Source organism: Hyaena hyaena, unplaced genomic scaffold, assembly GCF_003009895.1.
Source record: "Hyaena hyaena isolate Hyena2069 unplaced genomic scaffold, ASM300989v1 scaffold_28, whole genome shotgun sequence".
Taxonomy (NCBI): domain Eukaryota; kingdom Metazoa; phylum Chordata; class Mammalia; order Carnivora; family Hyaenidae; genus Hyaena; species Hyaena hyaena.
The window spans coordinates 335,443-358,795 of record NW_024080660.1 but is presented as its reverse complement, the minus strand read 5'-3'; the positions used below and the strand labels follow the sequence as shown (position 1 = coordinate 358,795).

The window sequence follows — 23,353 nt, the reverse complement described above, 5'->3', positions numbered from 1 at the left end:
AAATATGAAACTTCACATCCTATAAAAGAATCTTGTAGAATTTAGCTGCAAGCCAAGGAAAAGAGAAATTTGTAGAGGAAGAGTGCTTTCCTAGCACTCTGCAGGTCCTAGCAATAGCTGGCCATATTCCCTTCATAATGTTTCCTTTCTGACATGTCAATGCATGCAGGATTTCTTTCCCTGGGGATATGGGAACTACAACTTCAGCGGCCTTTCTTTTTTTAATAGACATTTATGACACTGCTTATCATAAAATCTTTGAGAAGAACTATTTTATCTTACTCAACTTTGTATTCATCTTACACCCAACTTATGGTCTGGCAAATATGGCATCTTTAATTAGTAGTAGTTATGACTGTGCATTATATAATTATACTACTTTCTAACATATGTGGTAACATTGTTTCCCAATGTCAAATTAGAAAGAAAGCACAAATGCATGTTTTCATGCTGAATATGAGACAGTATTTTATGTAAAGCCTCCACACACTCATCATAAAACCACAATAATAACAATTTTAAAATTCCACTACTAACTTCTTGAGTATAAAATATGCCAGGCTCCCAGGACTAAGTATTTTGCCCATATAGTCTCACTTATTCCTTGCAAAACCCCTTCAGTGAAAATATTGTCATTCCCTCCATACCCCTTGCACCATAAACAGCACATGTACAATCTTACAGATGACAAAACTAAGGCTGAGACTGACATCATGCCTGCCAAGACATAGTTACCATGTAGCAAAGCTATAACCCAGAGGGAGTCCATCTGCCTGCAAAAGTCAGTTCTGCTCTCCTCGCTTTTACATTTCTTAGACTTGCAGTAGTACCTAAAATTGTCATTTTCATTTTCATTTCAAACACTCTACCTTTCGACTTAAGGACAAAGTTGTGAATGTAAGAACACCAGGAAGTTTCCTTTGTTTATTTTCGTTTTTAATGAAAAACACTTTATCACAAACTGGTTACGTACTCAGAAAACATCTGGCCTGAGCTAACTCAATGCTTTCGTCTTGTTGTTTCTGCAGCCTATTATCTATCTCCACCTTCAAGCCATCTTTAAATGGCAAAATAAAAAAGAGAGTAAAGAGCTGGGTATGTGGACAATCTTAACAGCATGGTGGTAGTATTCTACCAAGTTATTTGGATCTGTTCCGATAACTTTTTTGTTTTCCTCTACAAATCGCAGTGCTTAAGACATCTGCTATGAAAAACACTATCTTCCATCTGCACACAGCTTCCATATTCCCTAGTCTGTTTACACAGACAGTTTTTAACGGCCACCGTTTACATTAAAGGTCTCCTTTGTACCGTTCTTCTCCCAAAGAGTTTTAAATCCACTCCAAAATGTCCTCGGTGATCAGAAGCCACAGATATCTAGCAGCCACGTCTACTCCCATGACAGTAAAAGGAAGAAATTGATTTTGTAACAGATAGACTGAGAAAAACCCAGGAATCACTTTTGTTCTTAGAACACAGAATGAAACCACCGACTACCATGTGTGCTCTGGTAGGTACTCTTAGATTCCAAACTTCTATAGCACTTTCCCATATTAATTCAGTCTTAAGTTTCAGGAAATAAAATAATTATGTAGTTAAACAGAGATCCTTATACAAACAAGTACTGTGTTTACAATGTAGCAATCCATTAAAATCAAAGACAGGCATAGATTATGAGAAGGAAAACCTGAGCCAAGTAGACTAGCACTCACCATTTGCCCAGTCCCCATCCAATGACAGTAAACATCCTATTGGAATCTGCTCCAAAAACAAAGGCTTTACCAACCTAATGTCAAGGTAAACATGTAGTAAATACCCATTTGATACTACTAACCAGTGGTACCATTTTCACTCTTTAGGGTATAAACACAACTAAATGTTGATATTGTTTTCTTTTAAATTGGCATCAATACATGATAGCTTTTTACTTGACAATTTTTAAGAAGTTCACTAGGTGCTGGTTCATATGGATTTAAATTTTCTAGCCATAAACCATCTGAATTGGAATTAAGTAAAGACATTCTACTATTCAGGAAAAAAACAAAACAAAACAAAACAAAAAACAAATTTCCCATAGATTACATCAAATGCCATCCCCTAAACTAAGAACTACATAGAATAAAAGCCCCATAAACTTCAACTGTGATAGTCCTGAAATCAAGGTCATACGATTCTTCTACTGTAAATCATACAAAGAAGAAAAGTAAGGAAAACGTATTTTCAGTACCACGAATATATTAATTGGGAACAGAGTTAGGTCTCTCTTGAAAGGGGTGTAATCTGTAATATCTAATGACATACCTTAAGTTCTCTGAAGAAGATACTACTCCTGGCCCACTCAACAATGGAGAAGAGCGTTTGATCAGCCATTTTGCACATAAGCCCAAACGTGCTCAGCTTTTCATGCTTGCTTCGGTTAGCTTGCTCTTGCTGCAAATAGGCCATGATTTTGGCCTGGACTTGAGGCTCATCTGGCTCACACTTCAGAAGTTCCAGAATCAGATGTGGGATGCTTGCCGGGGAGCTTGTCTGGTAACTATCCATATAGGAATAGCCCATGATTGACTCCGGTGAGCTGGTGTAGGGGTCTGGATACTCAGACTTGATGGCCCGACTAGGAAAGTGACTGTATGTTTGGTAACCCTGCAGGCTGCCATGAGGTGGCATTGTCATGCTAATGGGGGAAGTTACAAAGGGACTTCTGTCATAGTCTGTGGGAGGCAAGGCAGCGTGGTTCAGAGGTAGGCCTTTGGAGGCAGAATGGATGTTCTGAATTGCAGAAGAGATGGTGAGCTCAGAGGGCATTGCTTGGATCACCTGAGACATGGCTTCTAGCTTAAGTCCATTGGCTCGGATGAGGGCTTTTTTCTGTTGCTTTAGGGCCCTGTCTCTCTTGTACATCGGCCCAAATTTATTCCTTCCTCCGCGCATTCGGTCGGCCCTTACCGCTGAGGGGAAATTAAAAAAAGGAGTAAGGGTATAAATAAGATGGAAATTATTAGCATTCTCTAGACATCCAGATACCTAGAAATGCTGGAAATTGTTCAGAAGTGTTATATGTGTGGTGGTTTTCACATCATGCCTCACAAAGATTCTTCCCTCAAAACCATGTCCTCCTTATTTATGAATCCTCTCCTCTAAGTGTTTGTCATCAAAAAAATATGTTGGATACATAGGGACCTATTACTATTAACCCTTTGGTGGACCAAAAAGATTTCATAATCTTTGCTAAACACAGGGGATACTTCAGATTGCTAAGAAAGAGCATTAGTTTCTATTATGCCTGTTATGTCAGAATTCTCTTTGCAGAAACCCAAACTGCTAAGAGGAAAAACTAAAAAAAACAAATAACCCATCTCTGGATTAAATTGTGAATATCTTCCCTTAGAACATCTTCCTCCCTCAAAGCCATTTTGACTAATTTGCTGCAAAAGGATTGGGTACGTGCTCTTCCTGGAAAATCTGTTTCACCTGGATTTGATGAGCACACATCAGATAACCTCCAGTTATTGTTTTTAATTTAAGCCGAACTGGACATAATTAAAGCAACTGCATTTCAGAAGCTGTCAGGACTGTCCACCATCATAGTGCTGTGTGGAGTTTGGGACCATGTCTAATAAGTGAGTTTAGCAGTTCTCTCCAAGCCCATAGTGGCCAATGGCAATTAGACAGCAACCAGCGACCTCTGACAGCTTCTGACATGTTGAAATTGCTGGAGGTTAAGTTTTTGAGCCTTTTGTCTTAGGATTAGTATAGCATTAAAAATTTATTGTGAATGAGAGGTATCCAGAATATTGCACAAGATAATAGTTTTTCATCTGGGTGATAATTTATTGAATATTCAACTGTTTCACATCACTGTTAAGGAAGTAGAGCTATGCCCCCACAAGTAACTTACAGTTAATAAAGCACACTTTTTAAGGTAAAGAAATGCAACTTTCTCCTTTCATTAAAAAAAGAAGAAATCAAATGGTATCATATGAAATCACACCATTTCATTTTTGACATTATATCTTTTGAGTCTCACTAGAGTAAACATCCCCCACAATATTTTGCTGTCTGGAAAATAATAAAGTGATTGGTAATAAAGAAATTGGTGAGCATTTCTTTCTCGATCTTTTTCTCAGTATCTTCTGAAAAACAATATAGAGCTAACAGTTCTCTTGATAACCAGAGTGGCTACTTCTATTGGGAAGGAATCTATTAGCAATTCAGAAGATTTATTTGAAATCTTTGGAATATTTCTATCAAGTGTGAGCGCCACATAACAGAAACACTCCAAACATAAGTAGCCTGTGCCTCACTGATCAAATAAAATGCATTCGTGTATCTGGAACAGAACAGTGACCGACATGCGTTAGTATCACTTTCTTTGCACTATAGTTAATCTGTGCAAAGTCAGTAGGCTGAAGACTGAAAACAGCAACACACCATAAGAGTCCACGAGCTACAAATTATTTACAGTGGTCACACATTAACTTTACTCCTTGCCAATCTGTACATTGTATGTACCAGCTTCTACGCTTTTGACAAACTTTAACATGGTTTTTGGGGAGCCACTCTCTTGTTCCTGTCAAACCAATTCTACTGATTTAATAGTTCATCATTTTTTCACGTTTCCTACTTTCCACCTTTATTTTGCAGGCTTCATCATTATCTTACAAAAAAATAAGGGAATGTGCTTTCCTACACTATCAAAAATGACACTCTGTATGAGCACCTGCATTTCACAGTTAAAGGCCTTAACTTTTGCTCAGGAGTCATGATATTAATAGTAACAATTATGACAATTAAACAATTTAAAAGATTAAAATTAGACTTTTACTAAGTTATCCTGATTTGAAAACTTACAATTTTTTTAGCTTTTGCAAATTTTAAAACTTGTTCTCATTTGAATAATAGTCCTGTTTTCATCTCACCTGGCCTCTTTAGTGTCAAGTGCATCTGCTCCCCAAACTAAAAATTAAAAAGAGAGAGAGAGAGAGAGAGTGGGGATGGGGGGGATGGAAACTCCAATATTTAAATTTTTTCCTAGTAGATTTCACCAGTGTTTAAATGAGACTCAGACTGTTCTGCTCTCAAAACATAAAAAGATCTTACATTACTGTCCATGGTGTTAGAAGACTAGGAAAATGATGTTACCGTATTATAAGTACAACATTATTTTAAATCTTATGTCCTTGGAGAGTTTTAACAGGCAGCAGTAGTCTTTAGAAGAAACTTACCTTCTAGCTTCATTCCAACACTTAGACATTTTTGAAATCGACAGTAAGGACAACGCTTTCTCTGTGTTTTATCAATTTGGCAGTTCTGGTTTTCTATACATGTGTACCTTTTATTATTTTGGACTGTTCGCTTAATAAAACCCTATAAGACAGAGAAAATAGTGAGGCATAGTATAAATCTAACACCCGTCTCTTCCATTGTTTCATTTTAAGGAAATCACCAATAAATCTTTTCACTGAACCAATGAGCCCTTCCGTGGTTCTGTGGTTTGTTTCACATTTTAACAAGATCAATCCTCCAAAACAGCGCTGGGCCAAAGTGGAGAGTTTTCTGGCACTACAGTTATATTCCTAGAATTACATCAAATCTTGGGAAGATCTGGATATACTTCATTTTGTCTCAACAGACAAGAGAAAAATATATTCTATACCGACCAGTAATTTTAAAAAATCTGTTTTCTTATTAACCTCATATTCCAGATAAGGTACTCATGGAGATCTGCACCGTTTGTGAGTAGTCTGATAGATTTTAGTGGCAAATTAGTGTAAAATACCATTGGAAAAACTGAATAGCAAAACACCCCAGATTTTTTACAAATGTCAGCACTAGACTGTCAAGAGCAAGAGGATTTAAAGAGTAAAATGGGAAAATGTTCATAATTACATTGGAATACATTCAAGTTGGGGAACTCTGTAAAAAAAAAAAAGAAGGTGAAACTAATGGAAAAGAAAAATGTATAGCAGAGAGCTGAATTTTAGCACAGTGTACTTATATTTCACCCAAAAGTATTCATCAAAAACAAATTTTGTAGCTTTATAATATAATAACAGCTTTACCAGAATGGTATACTCTTTATGTTTATCGCACTAGCCATAAAGCGGAACGATCTTACTTTGTTATAGAGAATGAAGGGATTTTCCTGGCAGTGGTTTAAGTATTTGTACCAAGCTTTCTAGTTTAAAAAAATGTTGAAAAATAGCAGGGGTATCAAATTGACTAGGACTATATCAAAAAGGCCTGAGCGAAATTCTTGATGTATGGCTGATATTATTAGGAACAAATGAGTACATTTTAGATATTAAAACTTCTTGTATTTAAACAGGTCATGTAACTTATTTATGAAAGCCTTTCTACTATAAACTGAGATGTGGTTTCTTATCCTTTATGATATAATTTTTTTTAATCTTAAAAATTATTTTTGGAATAAATCAGGATGAAATCATGCAGTTGAGAACTTAGACTTATCTGTGGATAAAAAATGTTTGGACTTGCAGCACAGAATACTCTGGAGTTAAAATATATTTGGGAAATACTTTGTCATGTTCCCTCTCAAGAACAACGATGCTTTAAATATATATAAATCAAGCAAAATCAATATTTAGGACTGTTAGAAATAGAAGTCTTTCTACAGATACATCACTTTACTACAATAAAATATTTTAAAGCCATGAGACTGGCAAAGTTTTCTAAACAGCATAATTTTTTTTTGCCTTTGGAATTAAATCAAACACATATTTCAAAGAATCATCTCCCTAGGACTAACTCCTTCTCTCATTTTTAATTGAGTCTAAAAAAGACAGCAGCCTCAATTTAGCTTTAAAAAGTAATCCAATGGTTTATTTTGGATTTGAACCTTATATTTATCAGGTAGCAATGTGTAAGCAAACCTTGCAGCTTTCACAGGTGAGGAGCCCATAATGGTATCCAGACACTTTATCTCCACACACCGGACAGAGCTCTTCAAGATCTTCATCATAAGAGTAATTCACCATTTTAAACTGAGACACTGAAACAAGAAAAAGAATGTATATACATATCTAATTAACTTACTATGTAGGTTTTAATCCTGCAGTGAAAAGCATTTTGGTGATCGGTGGGCAAATATCACAGGTAAAATATAAAATATATACATACACATTTTTTTTTATTCTGGTGTACTTAAAAACTAGTTTTATATAATGAAAGCAAAACATCTTTTGGACTCAACGAACTTACACTTCCTATTTCTTAACTTCAAAAGATTTCCAACTGTTTCTGTTAAGAATTTTAAACTGACGCTGTTGAACACTTCTCTCCTAACTGCCAGACAGCAAATCAGAATAGAAACATGAATAGCAGAAAGTAACAATTTAGAACTGCTTTTCAACCTTCCAAAGTTAAGAACCAAAATGTCACCTTTGCCTAAGGGAGAGAAGCAAGCTCACGCATTCTCCCACTCTTGAAGTAAGTTTGCTGCAAGTACACCTCGCTTATCAGGAGAGTAACACCGATTTGCAAACACGTTGACCGAGAACCTGAAGCCCCAGAAACTGCTCCCCAGCAGCAGCCCCTACTTTCACAGCCTGCGGCTCCCTACGTTGGAATCTGTTCGATTAATTGAAGCATTCAGTTGTTTATCGTCAGGATTCCTGTTCTGGATACTTTCGTCCCTTCACATTCGAAAACCTCCTGTAAAAATAATGAAGGAAAAGAGGAAGGACGCCCGGATGGGGGAGGGGGGGAAGGTATAAATACACAGGAGGGTTTGGTTTCGTCCCCAAGTATTAAAGTCCTGCGATAAAACTTCAGATGTTACCGATAATTGTTGCAAAATATAAACACCTTGAGATCGCCCTGTTAAAGTTAAACAGGCATCAGGCCGTGGCTATGCGCGCGGCTCACTGCGGGGATTGAGTAACCACGTTCCGTCGGACTCAGCCCTGCGAAGGCGTCATCGCAGCTAAAAGATGGTTAAACTATGCACAGGAAGGACAGTGGCCAGGAGACCCCAGATAATACCTGAGCTAGTCCCTTCCTGAGACTCACTCGGGGGTAGGTCTCGGAGGGCGACGCGGCGGATACCGGTGGTGAGGGGCAGGACGGCGCCGCCCGGCCACCAGCTGTACCCCTCCCGGGCACCTTCCTGTGAAACCCCGGGGCGCGCTGTCCTTTCGCCCCTTGCTCAATCAACTCTTGCTCGGCTACACTCGGGCGCACAAAAGCAGATTCGAGTTTAAGTTAATCAGTGGCGTTTGCAGGGGGCGGGGCGGGGCGGGGTGGGGGCGGGTGGGGGAACGGACGGCCGGAGAAAAGTTTCCTCCAATTTGTTTACCAAAAAGGAAAGAGAAGTAGCTCCTACTGCATCCCCAAAGTTCCCGGGCACTCCATCACCCTAATGGGGCCTCTTCGCCAAGGACTCGTTCCTTTCCTCTTTTCTTTTTAAAATATTTTTTTTTTCCTTTACGGATTCTGCAGGCCTCTGGAAAGGGCCGTGGGGAGGTGAGGCCACTTGCACCACTTTGAGGCTGAGGGCCGAGCACCGACCTGCTGAGTTGAGACGTCTCTTCCGGAGACACAGAGCCCTGGCCTGGGGCTTAAACCGGAGTGAGTTAGCCAGAGTTTGGGGCTGGGGGCTGGGGTCCCGGGAAAAGGTGTTCGCGTGGAGGCAGGCTTCTTGAGCTCAATGAAATAGAAGTAAGGAGATGCTGAGCGCAGGTCTCCCAGGGTCGCCAGCCCCAAAGAGGTCCGCACTCGGGTTTTGGGAAGCTGGGGGTTTGGGAAGTTGGTTTATAGCCCCGTGTCTTCCAAAACTCGTAACTATTGTCCTGTGGCACGTTTTCGCGACGGGGAAAACTGTACCAAGTGTGTTCTTCTCTACCTCCCCTTCTCCCAACAAAGTAAACTCTAGCTGCGCACCCAAAGGCACAGCCAGGCAACCGTGTGCAGGAGGATTCGGTGCCCATCTCGGGGATCCAACGCTCAAAGACCAGGGCTGGGGATGGGGACCCTCCTGGACAAAGCCAGAGGCGATGTGGGTGGACAGTCGCGCTATGCGAGACCCGGGCATCTTTCAGAGTTTCCCAGGTGCTGTACCCAAGCAGGCGTTGGGGCAAAAAAGTCCCTGTCTTGAGAAAGTAGAGAGGACCGTGGGGGCTTGTAAAGCTACGGCCGAAGAGAGGCACGCGGGTAAACCCCCCCTTAGTAAGCGGTCCCGAAACTCAGTGGCGGTCTTCTTTCTGGTTGGACTAGGGCGCGTCCCCGGCTGAGCCGAGAACAAGTATGGGAATGGGGTCCCCACCCCCCGGGGGCTCCCCTCGAGGTGCAGGCCGAGTGGCACAGAGGAGGTCGTGCCCTGGCCCTTCCCACGACGTTTTCGAACCCAGAGCTGAGCGAGCGGCCCGCGGCTTCTCCTGAGCCCTGGGCACAATGGAAGTCTAACTTTCTGCTTTGGACAGGAGGTGTCATGAACTCCCCTCCCGAACTTTACAAGGAAAAATATTACAGTGGCATTTCCCTCGCATCTCCCCCGCCCCCAAACCCTTATTCTTGCCTCCCCTGCTTCTTGATCCAGCGTTTTCCCTGAGCGCCTTTTCCCTAGTCTTTCAGAAGCGCGGGCGCCGCAACGAGGGGCACAAACTTTTCCTTTTCGATCCAATATTCCGCTGGCCTCACGGGCGCCCAGAGGAGTCCCCCTCCGCAGCCTGAAGCGGTTCCGGGTCCGGCTCACGGCGCCGCGTCCCGCACGCCCCGGCCTCGCGGACGCCCAGGTGCGAGCGCCAATGCCTCTTTGAACCAACCGGGTTCCTCCAGCACCCAACCCTCAAGTTGGTCTCAGGGGCCGCAGCCCCCAGGGGACGCCCGCAGCCCTTCCTGGAGGCTCGGCGAGACCCCAGCATCACCGAGAGGTAACCGACCCCCAGGCACGACGCACGCCTCGCCGTGGGCCGCCCACTGTCCCCAGTCCCCGCGGGCGCCGTCAGCGCCCCTGGGCCCCGGCGCGGCAGGCGCGCCGCCGATCCCGCACCGCCGCGCGCACCACCCCCGAACCCCGCTCCAGCTCGGCCCCCGACGCTTCCCCGGCGCTTTCAAGTTCGCTCAAGAGGATGGCAGGAAGCGTGCCGGGATCACAGGCCTGCCTGCCCGCACATCCTGCGCGCTGCAAGGGGCGACGGTGGAAGAGCACCGGTGACTTTTCCTAGCATTGTTTCCTCCCCGGGCCCGAGCAACTGCGATAAACTTCTGAAGGGCTTCACACCACCACGTCCAGAGTCGCTATTTGGAATGTGGCGAAAATACAGCCATCAGGGTTTGCTTTTTGTTGTTGTTAGCAATCAAGAGCTAGGAAAACAACCTGGACTTGCACATTCCCAGCTCTGAGACTGCAGAAGAGGCATTAAGCTAAACCGGTGCCCCCTTCCCTCAACTAACCCGGCAATGCCCGCGCAGAGGATGGGGCTGGGGTAATTCTGGATCTCTTTCAGTTCTGTCTGCAGTTCTGAAGTTGTGCAAATTAGAGCCCGTTCTCAGTGTCCGCCAGGGCTTTTGGGAGCGCGCAACCTACAGCCTAACGCCGCTAAGACAAGCTTTCCCGGAGTCTCCTTCTCTTGTCGTCGTTGACTTTGCCTAGCAGGGTGTTTGTGGTACGTCCACACACGAGCGTTGATTAAAGTTCCCACCCATTCCAACGACTGCGAGCCTGCTCCGGTTTCCAGTGAGGCATTTCATTTCTTAGAAGGATATTATTCCGAAGTATCTTCAGCCTGAAGCTGCCCCCCTCGGGTTGCCACAGAGCTTGAAGCCTCTCTTTTCTTAATTAGAAGCGGCCAATTAGGCATTGCTTGGAAAACCTCCGCCCCGCATTGTTCAAGAGCCATAAACTTTTATGCCTGCCCCTCGGGAGGGGGCCCGCCGCCCGCGCGCGGCCCCACGGTCCGGCGGCGAGCGCGCAGCAGGGCCGCCCTGCGCCCGCGAGGAGGGGGCGGCCGAAGCCCTCCGGGCGAGCCCGGGGGCGGTGCGGCCGCGGGAGCCCGAGCGCCGCGCGGCGCCTCCTTACCTTGCATGTTTTCCGGCATCTGCCCCTGTTCCCCATGCGATCGAGCCAGTCCCAGGGCTTCCGTCTCCACTTTGGGCAGCATGACAAGGCGGCCGCGGGCGGGGAGAGGGGGTCCGCGTGCGTCCGGAAGCCCAGCACCTGGACACGGGCAGCACAGATTCAACTCCGGCGGAAAGAAGGGAGGGGCGCCTGGGGCGCCGGCTCACCCACCGGCTCGCAGGAGCGTGCCTCCGCCTCCTCCGGGGCCGCGCGGGTCAGGACCCCGGAGTCCCGTCCAGTCTCGCAACTCCGGAGCCGCCCCCAAGCCGCTGGGAGGGGACGGTGGGCTCCGGGATGCGCCGCAGGCTGCGTCCCCGCGCCTGGGTCTGGCTCGGCGAGGGCGGCGGCGGCGGCGGCGGCGGCGGCGAGGGCGCAGCTGCCCGGGGCGCGGATCCGCGAGCGGCCGAGCGCGGGGACGCAGCCGAGGCGGGCGCCGCTGTGCTGCAGCCGCCGCCGCGGGGCCGGGGCCGCCGCTCCCGGACGGCTCGCGCGACTCCCACCCCTCCCTCCACGCGCCCTCTGGCTCGGAGTCGGCAGAGGTCTCGCTCTCTCGCTCGCTCTCTCCCTCTCTCGCGCCTCCTCTCCGCCCCTTCCCCCGTCTCGCTTCCCTCCCGCCAGCACAAGTGTGGAGTTGTGAAGTTACAACCCCCCTCTCCTGCCTCGCCGACTCCTCCCGCGTGTCCGAGAGCGGCGCTTCCAGCCCCGAGGGTGCCGGTGCTGGGAAGGAAAGGGGGAAGAGGCGGAGGAGAGGGGAGGTAAGCAGGACGGGGGGAAGGGGGAGGCTGGGATGAGGGGTGATGACAGTGAATGGGGACGCGGGTTCCGGACTCGGTCGGACACCAGCCGCCAGCCAATGAGGACGAGGCGCAAGCTCCAGTCCCCTCGCCTGCCGCAACCTCGCCACCCCGCCCTAACCCCCTCCCACCTCACCCTGACCTGGGGCGGGGGACGTGCGCGCAGCCGGGGCTTACAGCTGGTGAGAAGCGACCTCTGTCTGAGCGCAGCGGCGGAGGACGCGAGGCTAGGGCGACGGGAGCCTGCGAGCCGAGGGGGAACCAGAGGGGACGCGGGCGTGTGAGTGCGCGCGTGTGTCCCCGCGCGAATATCGGGTCAGGGGCTGGAGGGGGAGTTAAGCATCCATTTAAACAACCTAAAGGGGGAAAAGAGACGTTGAATTCAGGGGACCGCTCTTCTCAGAAGAGCTGGCCTGCTCTCAAGGGTCTCCTGGCTTCCTTGCCTATCGGTATTCAGTCCGAAAAGGCGCCACCGTGGGCCCCTGGAGTCCTGGAGTGGCCGAGCGCCCCGGCTCACCGAGGAGACTGCCGTCTCGCCGAGAGTCCGCTCACTTGTCGGCAATCGAGGAACAGCTATCCCTGTTCCCCCTACTCTTTACCAGGCCCTTCACTCATTTATAAACACCCCACCTCCTCCAGCCCAAGATTACAGTGGCGGCAGACTTCCTAAATTTTAGTGCACTGTGTTCCCAAGTAGAAAGCAACGACCGGACTAGGCTTTCCTTTTTCCTTCTGGTGTCTCTGGTAGGACAATCCACATGAGGCCCAGAGGCCCAGCACTTTTAATAAAGTTTTAAAGAACCATCTGTTAATGTAAGCTCCTCGGCCACCAGCCCAGCCAGATCTTCAAAGTTTTCAGATCTCATCCCAACAAGATGAAAAACATTTTTTCCAGCCTCGTGACTGCATATGAAATGCCTCATATTCAGTGTCTGCTGTGAGACTGGGTAATTATCAGAGTCCACCCACAAGGGGGTGAATTTGAATCTCAAAAGATCTGAATTTATTCTTTTTGAATGGCAGAGAGATCACACATTCAAACTGCCCAGGCCAGTATTTGATGAATTGAATAACACTCCAATCATCCCCATGATTAATCAACACTTTTATGTGAAGTGAGGTGTTCATCACGCATCCACGCCTGGCAACTCAGGTACTGTTGGCTCTCTAAAAAAATTTTTTTTGTCATTTTGTTCTTCCATATGTATTCAGAATCTAGCTTTTTAAAATCTCAGGTTTTGTAGCATCATCAAATTTCACAAAAACGTTTAAACATGGGGGAGGGGGAGTGGCCACTAGTTTGTAAAGGGCAGTGGTCTGTAGTTGCCAAAATTTGTGACCCTTAAGATGCTTAGATTTCCAGGGTAGTATCAAGTGACACTGTCAACTCATTTTCAATGTTACTAGTTGTTTTTAAATATCATTGTTAATTTAAAAAATAAATATTGTGAATTAAGTATATATATATTATATGCATAATATATAATACATATATCATATGCATATAATATATACACACACACAGAGTACAGAAAAGGAAAGGAGTCCCAGGGCTCAAATCAGTTCTTGCAGTGCTTTGTGAATTCGGATGAACTTTGAAAATCAGTTTATTCCAAAGTCTTAATTTAGGAACAATCTCCTCTCACTACAGTCAAAGAGCTTCCCCGGTGCACGTAAGTAGCACCTTTGCAAACACCAGGCTGGCAGCTTTGGGAGACTCCAGACTCTTGGTCCTCAGAGGGAAGGCCCTCTGGCTGGTAGAGATGGAGGAAGCGGTTAGGAGAGTTGAAAGAAGTAGAAAGGGGGGGTCTCACGGGACCGTATATTTGTGCATGGCAAAAATCCTTGCTTGCACTTGAGGCAGAGCCTTGACCTAGCCAAGGCAAACTTTGTGATCACATTCATAATCCAGCTTCAGCCCCAGAAGGGGCTTGCCTAGACCACACTAGCAGCCTTTTCAGTCCAGGCCAGTCCTCCCTCGCCTCACACCCCCCAAACCAGGAGTGATGGCTACAAAGGGCCCGTTGGCATTCATTTATCTCCTCACTAAGTAAGGGGGGTTGATGGGGGGCGGAGAGTAGGGGCGGGAGACAAGGTTTCAAATGGCCACCCTTAAAAAATAAATCCGCAATTGTATCACTGAGGAAAGATCCAAGGTGCTTCGCCTTGCTTTGAAGTTCTTGTCCAGGCTCACGGCTCAGCTTACCCCCGCAGGAAAGGGGCGCGGAAAGCACACGTCTCAAGCAGAGGGAAAACTTCGGGGTCCCAGGCCTCCTGCTCCAGGAAAAGAGGAGTTCCCTAGGGTCAGCCATATCCAGATCCTCGCCGGACGTCGAAACTCCTGCCGGCGGTGGACAAGGGAGAAATCTTCCACTGGAATTGGTTCTTGTCAGAGACTCGAGGGCACACTCACCTTTTCTCGGGTCGCTCTTCAAGGGCTTTAGGGGAGCAGCAGGGTCCCCAACCTGGGGCCAGACGCAGAGGGAGGGGCGGCGGCACCAGGCTTCTCACCCCACTCTCATTTCCGCCCTGCAAGTGCATCCTTCCCCCACCCTCTGAGTTCCCTGGTTCCGAACGATCCGGTCCCTTGACCCTTCAATTCCGCCGGGCAGGAGTCCACACTGGAGCGACGGACCCGCTTGCCCTGTGACCTGGGATCGGCCTGGGCTTCTCCCAGAACACCCTCTCAGAAGGAGAGCGGGAGGAGGAGGAGCCCGAGCCGCTCACCGTGCCTCGGGTCGGCTACCTGAAGATGGTTCTAGGTTGCAGAGACGGCAGTGAGGAAGGAGAGCCAAGTGGACGCGGGAAGGCGAGGCAGTTGAGAGGAGAGTAAGGGAACAGGGCCTGTGAGGTCTAAACGTTGATGCTGGTGGCGGTCTGGACTGAGGACAGATAACACCGATCGGCGTGGAATGCTAACACTCCCGCAGGCGGGCACACGCATCCCATATTCGGCCAGGAACATCTAACCTACCGCCACTCTGCCTCGTAGTGCACACTCAGGGGTCCACCCGGTCTGCGGGAGACCTAACTGGTGGCGGGGACCACAGACCACGAGCCGGGAGTTCCGGCTTTAGCTACGGTGCGGATTCGCAGTTTCTTCCCTACATTCCTTTGCCAACTTCTGGCAAACTTCTCTCCCTTTCCCCCTCACTTCCCCCACGCCTCCACCTTCTTTCCGACGAGACTGGTCTCCAGGGCTCGTCCTTCCCGGTTCTGACTTTGTCTTAAAGCGTTGATTGACGGTTGCAATTACAAAGGATGATGGCTCTGGGAGGCTCCCGCGCAGCCTTGATGAGCCCGAGGAGCGCAGTCCTGGCATATTTTATCCCGGCTCAGCGTTACGGGGCCGTGCGCCCCATTCACCCGGCGGGCGGTAGCTGAGCAGGTCTCGCACTCCCCACCCGCGAGGACGTGGCTGCCTCGCCCTCCTCCCCCGCCTCCACTTCTCCGCTATTCCGCGCCGCATTTCAGAGCGCGCGCCGCGAACAGCCTGCCCTTGACCTGACCTGAGAATTGTCTGCCAGCCCTGTGCGCTTAACGCTTGCAGGCTGCAAAGGGAGTGAAAATGTCAAGATTTCTAGGACTGGCTCAACTTCACTGGGCTCTTCCGAGTGGAAGACCCACCCCTCCCGCGCGCCTAGGTGGGAGAAGCCTCGCATGACCTCCCCAATCTTGCACGAAACTTTCAAAGCTACATTCTTGGAAACAATTTCTAATGCCTCATCCACTTCTACTTTTTGGTGTCTTTAAGGAACCAGAATCATTACTTTTCTTGTAGCACGTGCCTCCTTTTCAGCCTCAGAAGAAGCCTAGATATTTTTCGGAAAGGCTCCAAGCGGCCGGGATAGCTCGAGGGGAAAGAGAAGCAAGTTTATCAGCCAAATGAAAACTCGGGCTCTGCCTAACTTTTCTGCCCCTCCCATTCAAAAAGCCCATCAGAAGCCACTTTTGCCTTTCTCGGAAAATTAAGGTTTGCAAAGAATTCCTGAGTTCCGCTCCAGAGCTCAGGAGGCTGGGCTATTCGCCCCCGCCTCTAGGCTCCCCCCCCCACACACCCCCCCCACGCCGGCGTCCGGATCACTTTGTTTTAAGAGGAGAGGCGTTAAATTTCAGCATAGGCAGACAAATTACCCGGGAGCACCGTATTGGCCGGAGCTTTGAAAAAATAAACTTAAATAGGCGAGAAGTCCTGCCTCATTAAAAAAAAAAAAAAATCCCTTTCTGCTACAAGTGTAAATAACTACTTAAGACCTCATCTACCGCAGTCACTGGCGCAGGGGGAAAAACTATCAGTTGAGGCATTCTAGCCCTGGAAAGACTTGTGTGTTTGGGGTAACCCGCAAATGGGGATTGATTCACAATCACTATGGGAGAATCTTAACATACCATGGCCCCATCTTTACTAGGGAGGAAAATACACCTTGTAGTGCTTCGCCTTGAAGCAATTATCCAGGTAACCCAGGTTCCTCCAGCCCCTCTTCCTAACTACATCCCACCCTTGTCCTGAAGTAAAGGTGAGCTTTTTGGAGAGTTTGGCCTGGAGTATCGGAATCTACATCTCTCTGTAAAAAGGCTTCTCTAGAAACTTTTGGCTTCATTTTCTTTCGGGACTGTTGCTCCCAACCCAGGGGTCCAGGCGCGTCGCGCTTGGGTAGGGCCAGTGCCCTTCTCGAAGTGGGCGGGGAGATCCGGTCTTGAGAAAGGAACCAGCTAGGGAAATAATCTTGGGTAGGTGGTCCAATCTAATCTATCTCTTCCTCTGTAATTGAAATGCAGATGTGAGTCCGCTCCGACTCAAACCAGCGAGACGCCCCCTCTCGGAACCAGCCCCGTCCATCTCCGGGACTAACCGGAACGCGGAGTGACATTCTCGAGGGCGATCCCGGCGCCAGCAGGCCACCGAGCGCTTAGTGCGACCAGCTGAGCACTTGCGTTGCAATTCCACTCCCCACGTCCCCTCCCTCCTTCTCTCCCCGGACTAGGAATTAAAGCCTTCGCTTGAGATTATTCAGGGCTACCATTCAAGTGAATCCGACCAGACTGGAAGTGTCATGAGGGAAGGGACTCCGCGCCGCCTAGCTTCCGAATTTCTCTGCGCTCACCGCGCCGCGGGGATGCGCAGTCGCGAGGTTCTTGCCTGAAGAAAGCCCCCACCTCGGGGTTTCTGTTCGTTAAGATCAAAGCGGACCGGGCCGCGCAGAGCTGTGTTTGTCTACCAATTTGGGCCCCTCTGGGACAGAACACAAAGCGAGGGGCAGGAAAGGCGGGACTGGCGGTGGTATCTTCACCCTCCGGCTCGCCGTGCCCAAGGATGGAAAGGGCGCCGGTCTGGGACGTTGAGTCATTCTCTGTTTGGGAGGATATCGGCTCCTCCTCCAACCTAAAGACAACTTTGGCGATGAAGAGGTGGTGGCCAGCCACGCGCAAAGGCTTGAGGGAAATTCCCTTTCCCACCACGGCTTCTTGTATAGAAACTGGGAACATGCTTCGGGACCTGATTGGCGGGTTCAGACCGATTTTCTTTTCCATTCTGTATAGACCGCTGCGGAACAGGTGGAGCGTAGTGGAGGTGAGGCTGAGGGTGTCCAGATCATGAGGAAGGAATCACAGTTACTGTGAAAAATGATAGCGCTGGTTGTGGGACCCAGCATCTCACTAGGGACACACCCGGGTTTGTCAAAAGTGGTTTTTAAAAAGGGTGAGTGTGTGTGTCTGTGCTTATACTATCTTGTTCTCTATTTTCTCCCCTTGTAAGAAAACATGTTGGTTTCTCAGGGTGGAAAAAAAAAAAAAAAAAGGTCCCTTTCTCTCAAAACTCAATCACTCATTTTCTCTTTCTTCATACCCACCAACTCTCTAACATATATAGATGCTCTGAATTGTCTCTCAATTCCCTTATGCCCTGTCAGTAGGCCTGCAAGTTGCCGGCATATACCCCATAATTGCAAGCAAAACTCCATCCAAACTCCAGAGATCCTTTCCAAGCAATTCCAGAGTACAAGACCCAAAGTGCCTTCCCACCCTGCTTTGCTCTGCCCTCAAGGCTGGGCTGCTGTTTCCACCCAGTCTCCTACACCTCTTCCCTTCCCACCCTTCCGAATTCTACTGGAACCTAAATCTGATTTTCACTGTGGAATGAAAAGGAAGATAAAGAACCATTTACAAATGTCTTCTTAATCCCAGAATGCGTTTCGGAAGAAACTCTGAGCAGATCAACATTGTTTTCAACCATAATTCCATTACATAAACAAAAGCAAATAATCACTACTTTGAGGAAAGAGCATGGATTTCAGAATCACATCCATGGGTTCTGTTTATGGTTCACTCTCCTGACAAACCAGGTGGTCTTGGGTGAATCACTTGACCTTTCTGATTCAGTGTTGTCATCAGTAAATCAGGGTTAACAAAGTAAACTTTACAGTTGGATGAGACAATCCCAGCAACCAGTTTACCTTTGTATTTATCTCTTTTCTTCTAACTTCACCCACACTCATCTTTCTGTAAGGAAGATCACTAGGAAAGGAATCACTAACCATTCTAGAACCATTAAAAATAAGATTCTTCCAGAGATCTCTGGGTGGCTCAGTCAAGCCTCTGAATCTTGGTTTCCTGAGTTCAAGCCCCGCTTCAGGCTCTGCACTGGTAGTTCAGAGTCTGGTTGGGATTCTCTCTCTCTTTCCTTCTCTCTTTCTACCCCTCTCCTGCTCACACTGTCTCTGTCTCTCTCAAAATAAATGAAATAAACATTTAATAAGATTCTTAAATAAAATAAAAAATAAATAAATCCTTCCAGTGGGAGGAATTCACTAACCTCAGTGTCTTGCAGCGCTTGACACAGTCCTCAAGGACTTAATTGCACTCCCGGATAAAACTGCTCACGAATTGCTTATGTTCATCTGTATTTTGATTATTTAAAGTTTAAAACTTAAGTTATGTCTTTTCTTATATCAGAGCTTCCCAAGACTAAAAGAAGAGGCAACCTTTGCCAATTTGTCTGCTCAGGTTTAGTCCCCAGGGTTCTCCAAGGCTTAATCTCTCAAGCTCACTCTGGTAATCTTCCAGTTTTTCCCCAGGACCTCCCCAGACCTCAAGGCTCCTCAAATCCCAAAGTTCCTTGAAGCCAACTGGATTTCTCAGAGACTTTTTTTTCCAATAAGGTGAAGAGTAAGGAAGTGTAACCCAAAGAAATAGGGTTCTTTATCCTGAGGTAGGTTCTGGTCTTGGTCACCAGAAGATATCTGACTCTCCCCGCGTCAAGCTTCCCTGGAAGTACTTGGCGGAAGCTGGGCCCTCCAGGTGGGAATCTGTCCCAGAGCCCTTCAAGCTAACTCAACTCAAGTTCAAGGCTGAAGCTAAGATAACTCTTGACATTGTGTCTGGGTGGAGGCTTTAAGGAAAGGAAAAAAGCACTACCAAGCCTCTGTTCTCCCTTCCTCCATAAATCTCTCTTGGTTTATTAAGAGGTGACTTTAGCTCCAGTCACAACTTGTAGATCAAGGCCAGTAAAGAGAGCTGGCCTCTTTACTGTGTGGAAAGCACTGTTTTGGAGTTGGGCTGAGGCAGGGAAGGAGAAGAAGCACCAGAGTTTAGCTTCCTGGAGGGAACTGGCTGCCAAAGCCCAGCAGCAAGAATCAGAGAATGGGTTTGGGTGACTGACCTTCTAAACTGCACTGCAAATAAAGCTGGCTAGAGTGTAGGGTGACACAACGGGCTATCTCATTTTCCTCTACATGACCTCTACTTTGAGAGACTCTTATGGACCCAGAGCTTTCTGGAAGTTATTGCTGGAATAAAATCAGACTCCAAGAGTGCTAAAGGGACTAGATAACAAACTTTGTATCATTTCTCAATAGTGTTTACATTGTGTATTATGTACCCCTCACTATGCAGACATAATTTCCCGTGGATAACATACAATAATAAATGTGTATAATAAATTCCATAATTGCACTTAATTTGAAGAAGTGCATACATTTAATACAAATCAAAGCATAATGTTGAGCACATTGCAGAAGAGTCAATAAATAGTTGTTGTATGACATGTTTCCTGCCATACAGATTTGGCTCTTTCGTTGATACAGACAACTACTTTTTCTCTCTCCATTTCTCTCTCAAATGAGTACTGCATATCATCAGTAAAATTGCCCCATTTTGGAGAATGAAGAAGTACCTAAGTCAGAAACCAAGAATCTGGAGAGTGTCCCAGGGCTAGTTAACTTTAAGGGAACGATCTGGTTATATACCACACTGAACGATTATCTTGCAGGTAGGAAAGAAGGAACAACGTTATCTTATTTCCACTTTTCTATTTGAGTACAGACATCTATGCACAATTTTCATGTAACCACCAGTGTGCATAGAAGGAAAATGTTATGCTCAGCTAGGACCCTCAGAGACAGCTTTTGTAATGAACAGAGGCACATTTTCAGGTACAACACAACTGAACCAACATAAAGTTTTAAACCTTGACTGATCTCTACATGCTTTGGCCTCGGGTTCGTGAACCACTCCTCATCCCTACCCTAACTTGCAATTTGCCCCCTCAAAGCTACTCCAGGACCTTACACTCTCTACAGCTCCACCTGTGGGTTCTTCTCAATGGGCCTGCAGGGCGGGCAGAATCCAACCCAAGAAGCAACCCAACCCCCTCGGGGTTGTGGTCACCCCTGTTTAGTCTGATGGCTCACACTGTCCCCCTTTCCTCTGTCAGCTCTTTGGGTGGCCTGTCTAGCCAAGAACCCCAGGAGTGACCCTCAGTACTCCTTGGAGGCTACCCCATGAACAGATGGGATTCTCAGTGCCAGGAGCCGCCTCAGCGCGCCTAGGATGTTGCAAACAGGGACGTCTCACAGCTACCTGGGAACAGCAGGGAATGGAGGAGGGAGAATGTGTGGGCCGGGATGGGGCGGTGGCTTCCAACGAGATCCGGAAAGAGATTTCCTTTACTGGAAAATTGACTGGAGTTTTGTCATCCTGGGATCTGGCGCCCGGAAGTGCCTGGAGAGGTTTAGGGTGTTGGGACAAGCTCGCCGAGCGACTCCTTCTGGGGTTTTTTTTGTTTTTGTTTTGTTTTGTTTTTGTGTCTGTCTTTAGCAGTCCCTCCCGGACTGGACAGACATTCCGAAGCTTCTGGCTCTCTGGAACCCGGCTGATCCCAGACTTAAGTGTGCTCTCTATTTACGCTAAGGCTGGACCCGCCTCTGCGCCCACAGCATAGCCCTTGCGGTGTGAGTCCCGGGGCGGTGGGTAAAATACGGGTCCGCGGTAGCACAGAGACCTGCAAGGCGTCTCCTTCTCCCACCTAACCCTCTTTAATTCACCCCAGGGGTCTAAGGGACGCGGTGGAGGGGAGACTGGGGTGGGAGAGAACAAAGTGTGTTCTCGGGACCCCACGCCCTCTTAACTCGCAGCCTACGGGTCCGGGCTGCGCGCGCCCCGAGGCGCGGCCGGAGCGCAGGCTCGCCCCGCGCGCACGCTGCCCTCGCCCCCGGCTGGAGCGCGCTCTCGCCTCGAGCCCCCGGCCCGGAGCCCCGGGAACGCCCCGCCCGCCGTGCCTGCGGGGGCTCGTTCGCGCGCCGCGGCGGTTGTGCAGGGCGAAAAAGATTTGAAATCGTTTGTGCTTCTCTTTCACCTCCTTCCTTGTGCTCGTATTTTCTTTTTATCTGCAGAGCAATTGATTCTCTGTTGCACTCTGCTTGCCTTCCTCATGTTTCTTTTTCACAAGTACAGAACTTTTTTTTTTTTTTTTTTTGGGTAACTCTTTCCTCAACTGATACAGGGTGTAGTTGGCCCATAAAAAAAGCAATCACTGCAGGCAGCGGAGTCAGCTGGTTATCAAGGGAGAAAGAGGAAAAGCCCAAGCCTGATTTGCCTTCTTGTTACAGCGGAGCTGGAACTCAGAGCTTATGACAGGCCTCTGCGAATTCGCAGGGAAAATTCCAGTTCGAAAGCCTAAGAAAATGCCGCAAGAAAAGGCACAGGTCCTTCAAAAACTAAGGGAAAGGAATAAAGGCAGGATTGCCAACAGACTAATAATCACACACCACTGGAAGTCACTTCCCTTTAGTCCTTTTAGGATCAATTGCACGTATTCTTGCTGTAACATTGACAATATTTTTGTTCTTTCTTTAAAGTGAAAATTAGCTTTATTTACTTGTTTATAAAAACAAACCATGCTCATTATTTTGGAAAACAGACAGGAACCCTTAAATTCGAATCTTTAACTAATGATGTACGTGTGTATATCCATTGTATTTATTAAATACACATATTTAAAATGTGTATATATTTACATGGCTTTTATTCATCAGAGAAACAAAAGATTTTCTATAGTATCTGCAATGAATGAGACACCATACTGTGGTGTGGCTTGAAACTTTACAATATTTGAAAGCTTTTTTAAAAGTTTGATCAATGATAATTCCATATGGTTAACTTGTTTCAAGTTGTTAAAGTTGTAGCTTATTGTCTCTGATTAGAAATTATCCGAAAATATTAGTGATGAAATATATATATTATGCATTTTTGTTTCTGACTGCTTTAGAATAATGGATGAGCATCCAAAAACCAGTGGCTATAATGAAAAATATTGATATCCATTTGCTTATTTTGAATTTCAAGAAAGATAAATGTGTGATACATACATGGGCTTATGTGCTTTTAATAGACAAGAGGAGAAGCAATGACTTATAGTACTAAATACATCAATAAGATTAAATTACGTGAATTAATGTAGTAGCAAAATAATAAATGGATGACAGAGCAACTCCTACTCACCGATAGGTGTAAGTCCGTGCTTTAGAGAATCTTGTAAATTTCCAGTATCTGAATTAGAAGACATTCTTGGTACAATTACAGGTGGTCCTTTGGTTTAAAGCAGAAATCATTGAGCATAAGAAAAAGTATAGCTTTTGTAGCTTTGAGGAGGACACATCAGACTACAGTAACCCTTAGTGAAAGTTAAAAAAAATAGCAAAAAAAAAAATCCAAGAATTCAGAAAGTTACAAGCAAGTCTTTCCCTGGACTCTGTACTTTTTCCAGCATTAGTGGCCTGCTGTAAACCATGTATCCAGTTACATGATGGTTTCTAATCAGAAGAATGGAAACTTTTGATAGGTTTGGATGGATCACATGACTCTATGCAGGTTGATAAGAGGACCCTGTTATAAAGTGACAGCAAAAGAGATAAGAACTCCTGGCAGATAATGGCAAAGAAATGATTAACTCAGAAGTGGAGAGGTGCTATGCAGCACAGAGAGTGGAAAGTTGTAAAACTGAGGGGTCAGAAGATCATACTTAGTGGATAAAACTCCAAACCAACTTAAATCTACTAACTGAACTTAGGCTTGTGACATACCCCCTTGATGTCATCACCTCTTTGCATAGAGGAGGACAGACATAGCTCTTCTGACCTCTGTAAATATATTTTAGATGATAACATTGGCACACATTCTTTAAATGACGACTAGAGATGTGATT

General features: G+C 46.9%; 1 protein-coding gene and 1 long non-coding RNA gene across 3 annotated transcripts in view; one reads left to right on the top strand and one right to left on the bottom strand.

The window, feature by feature from the left end:
• The window catches only part of NR5A2 (nuclear receptor subfamily 5 group A member 2), a 132,674-nt gene extending 109,960 nt beyond the window's left edge, over window positions 1-22,714 (bottom strand). Inside the window, exons 1-5 of one of the 2 annotated variants that reach the window (XM_039227584.1) lie at window positions 22,651-22,714; window positions 11,039-11,176; window positions 6,894-7,012; window positions 5,226-5,367; window positions 2,302-2,948 (exon numbers count right to left, since the gene is read on the bottom strand). In XM_039227584.1, coding sequence (XP_039083515.1) covers window positions 2,302-2,948; window positions 5,226-5,367; window positions 6,894-7,012; window positions 11,039-11,176; window positions 22,651-22,714 — 1,110 coding nt within the window. The remainder of the gene's footprint in view (window positions 1-2,301; window positions 2,949-5,225; window positions 5,368-6,893; window positions 7,013-11,038; window positions 11,177-22,650) is intronic. The other variant, XM_039227585.1, reaches the window with a different exon arrangement.
• Window positions 8,560-10,674, top strand: LOC120228921. The gene is made up of 2 exons (XR_005527624.1): window positions 8,560-8,589; window positions 10,467-10,674. It is a non-coding gene; the product is annotated as an uncharacterized LOC120228921 (long non-coding RNA).
• Window positions 22,715-23,353: the final 639 nt, after the last annotated feature.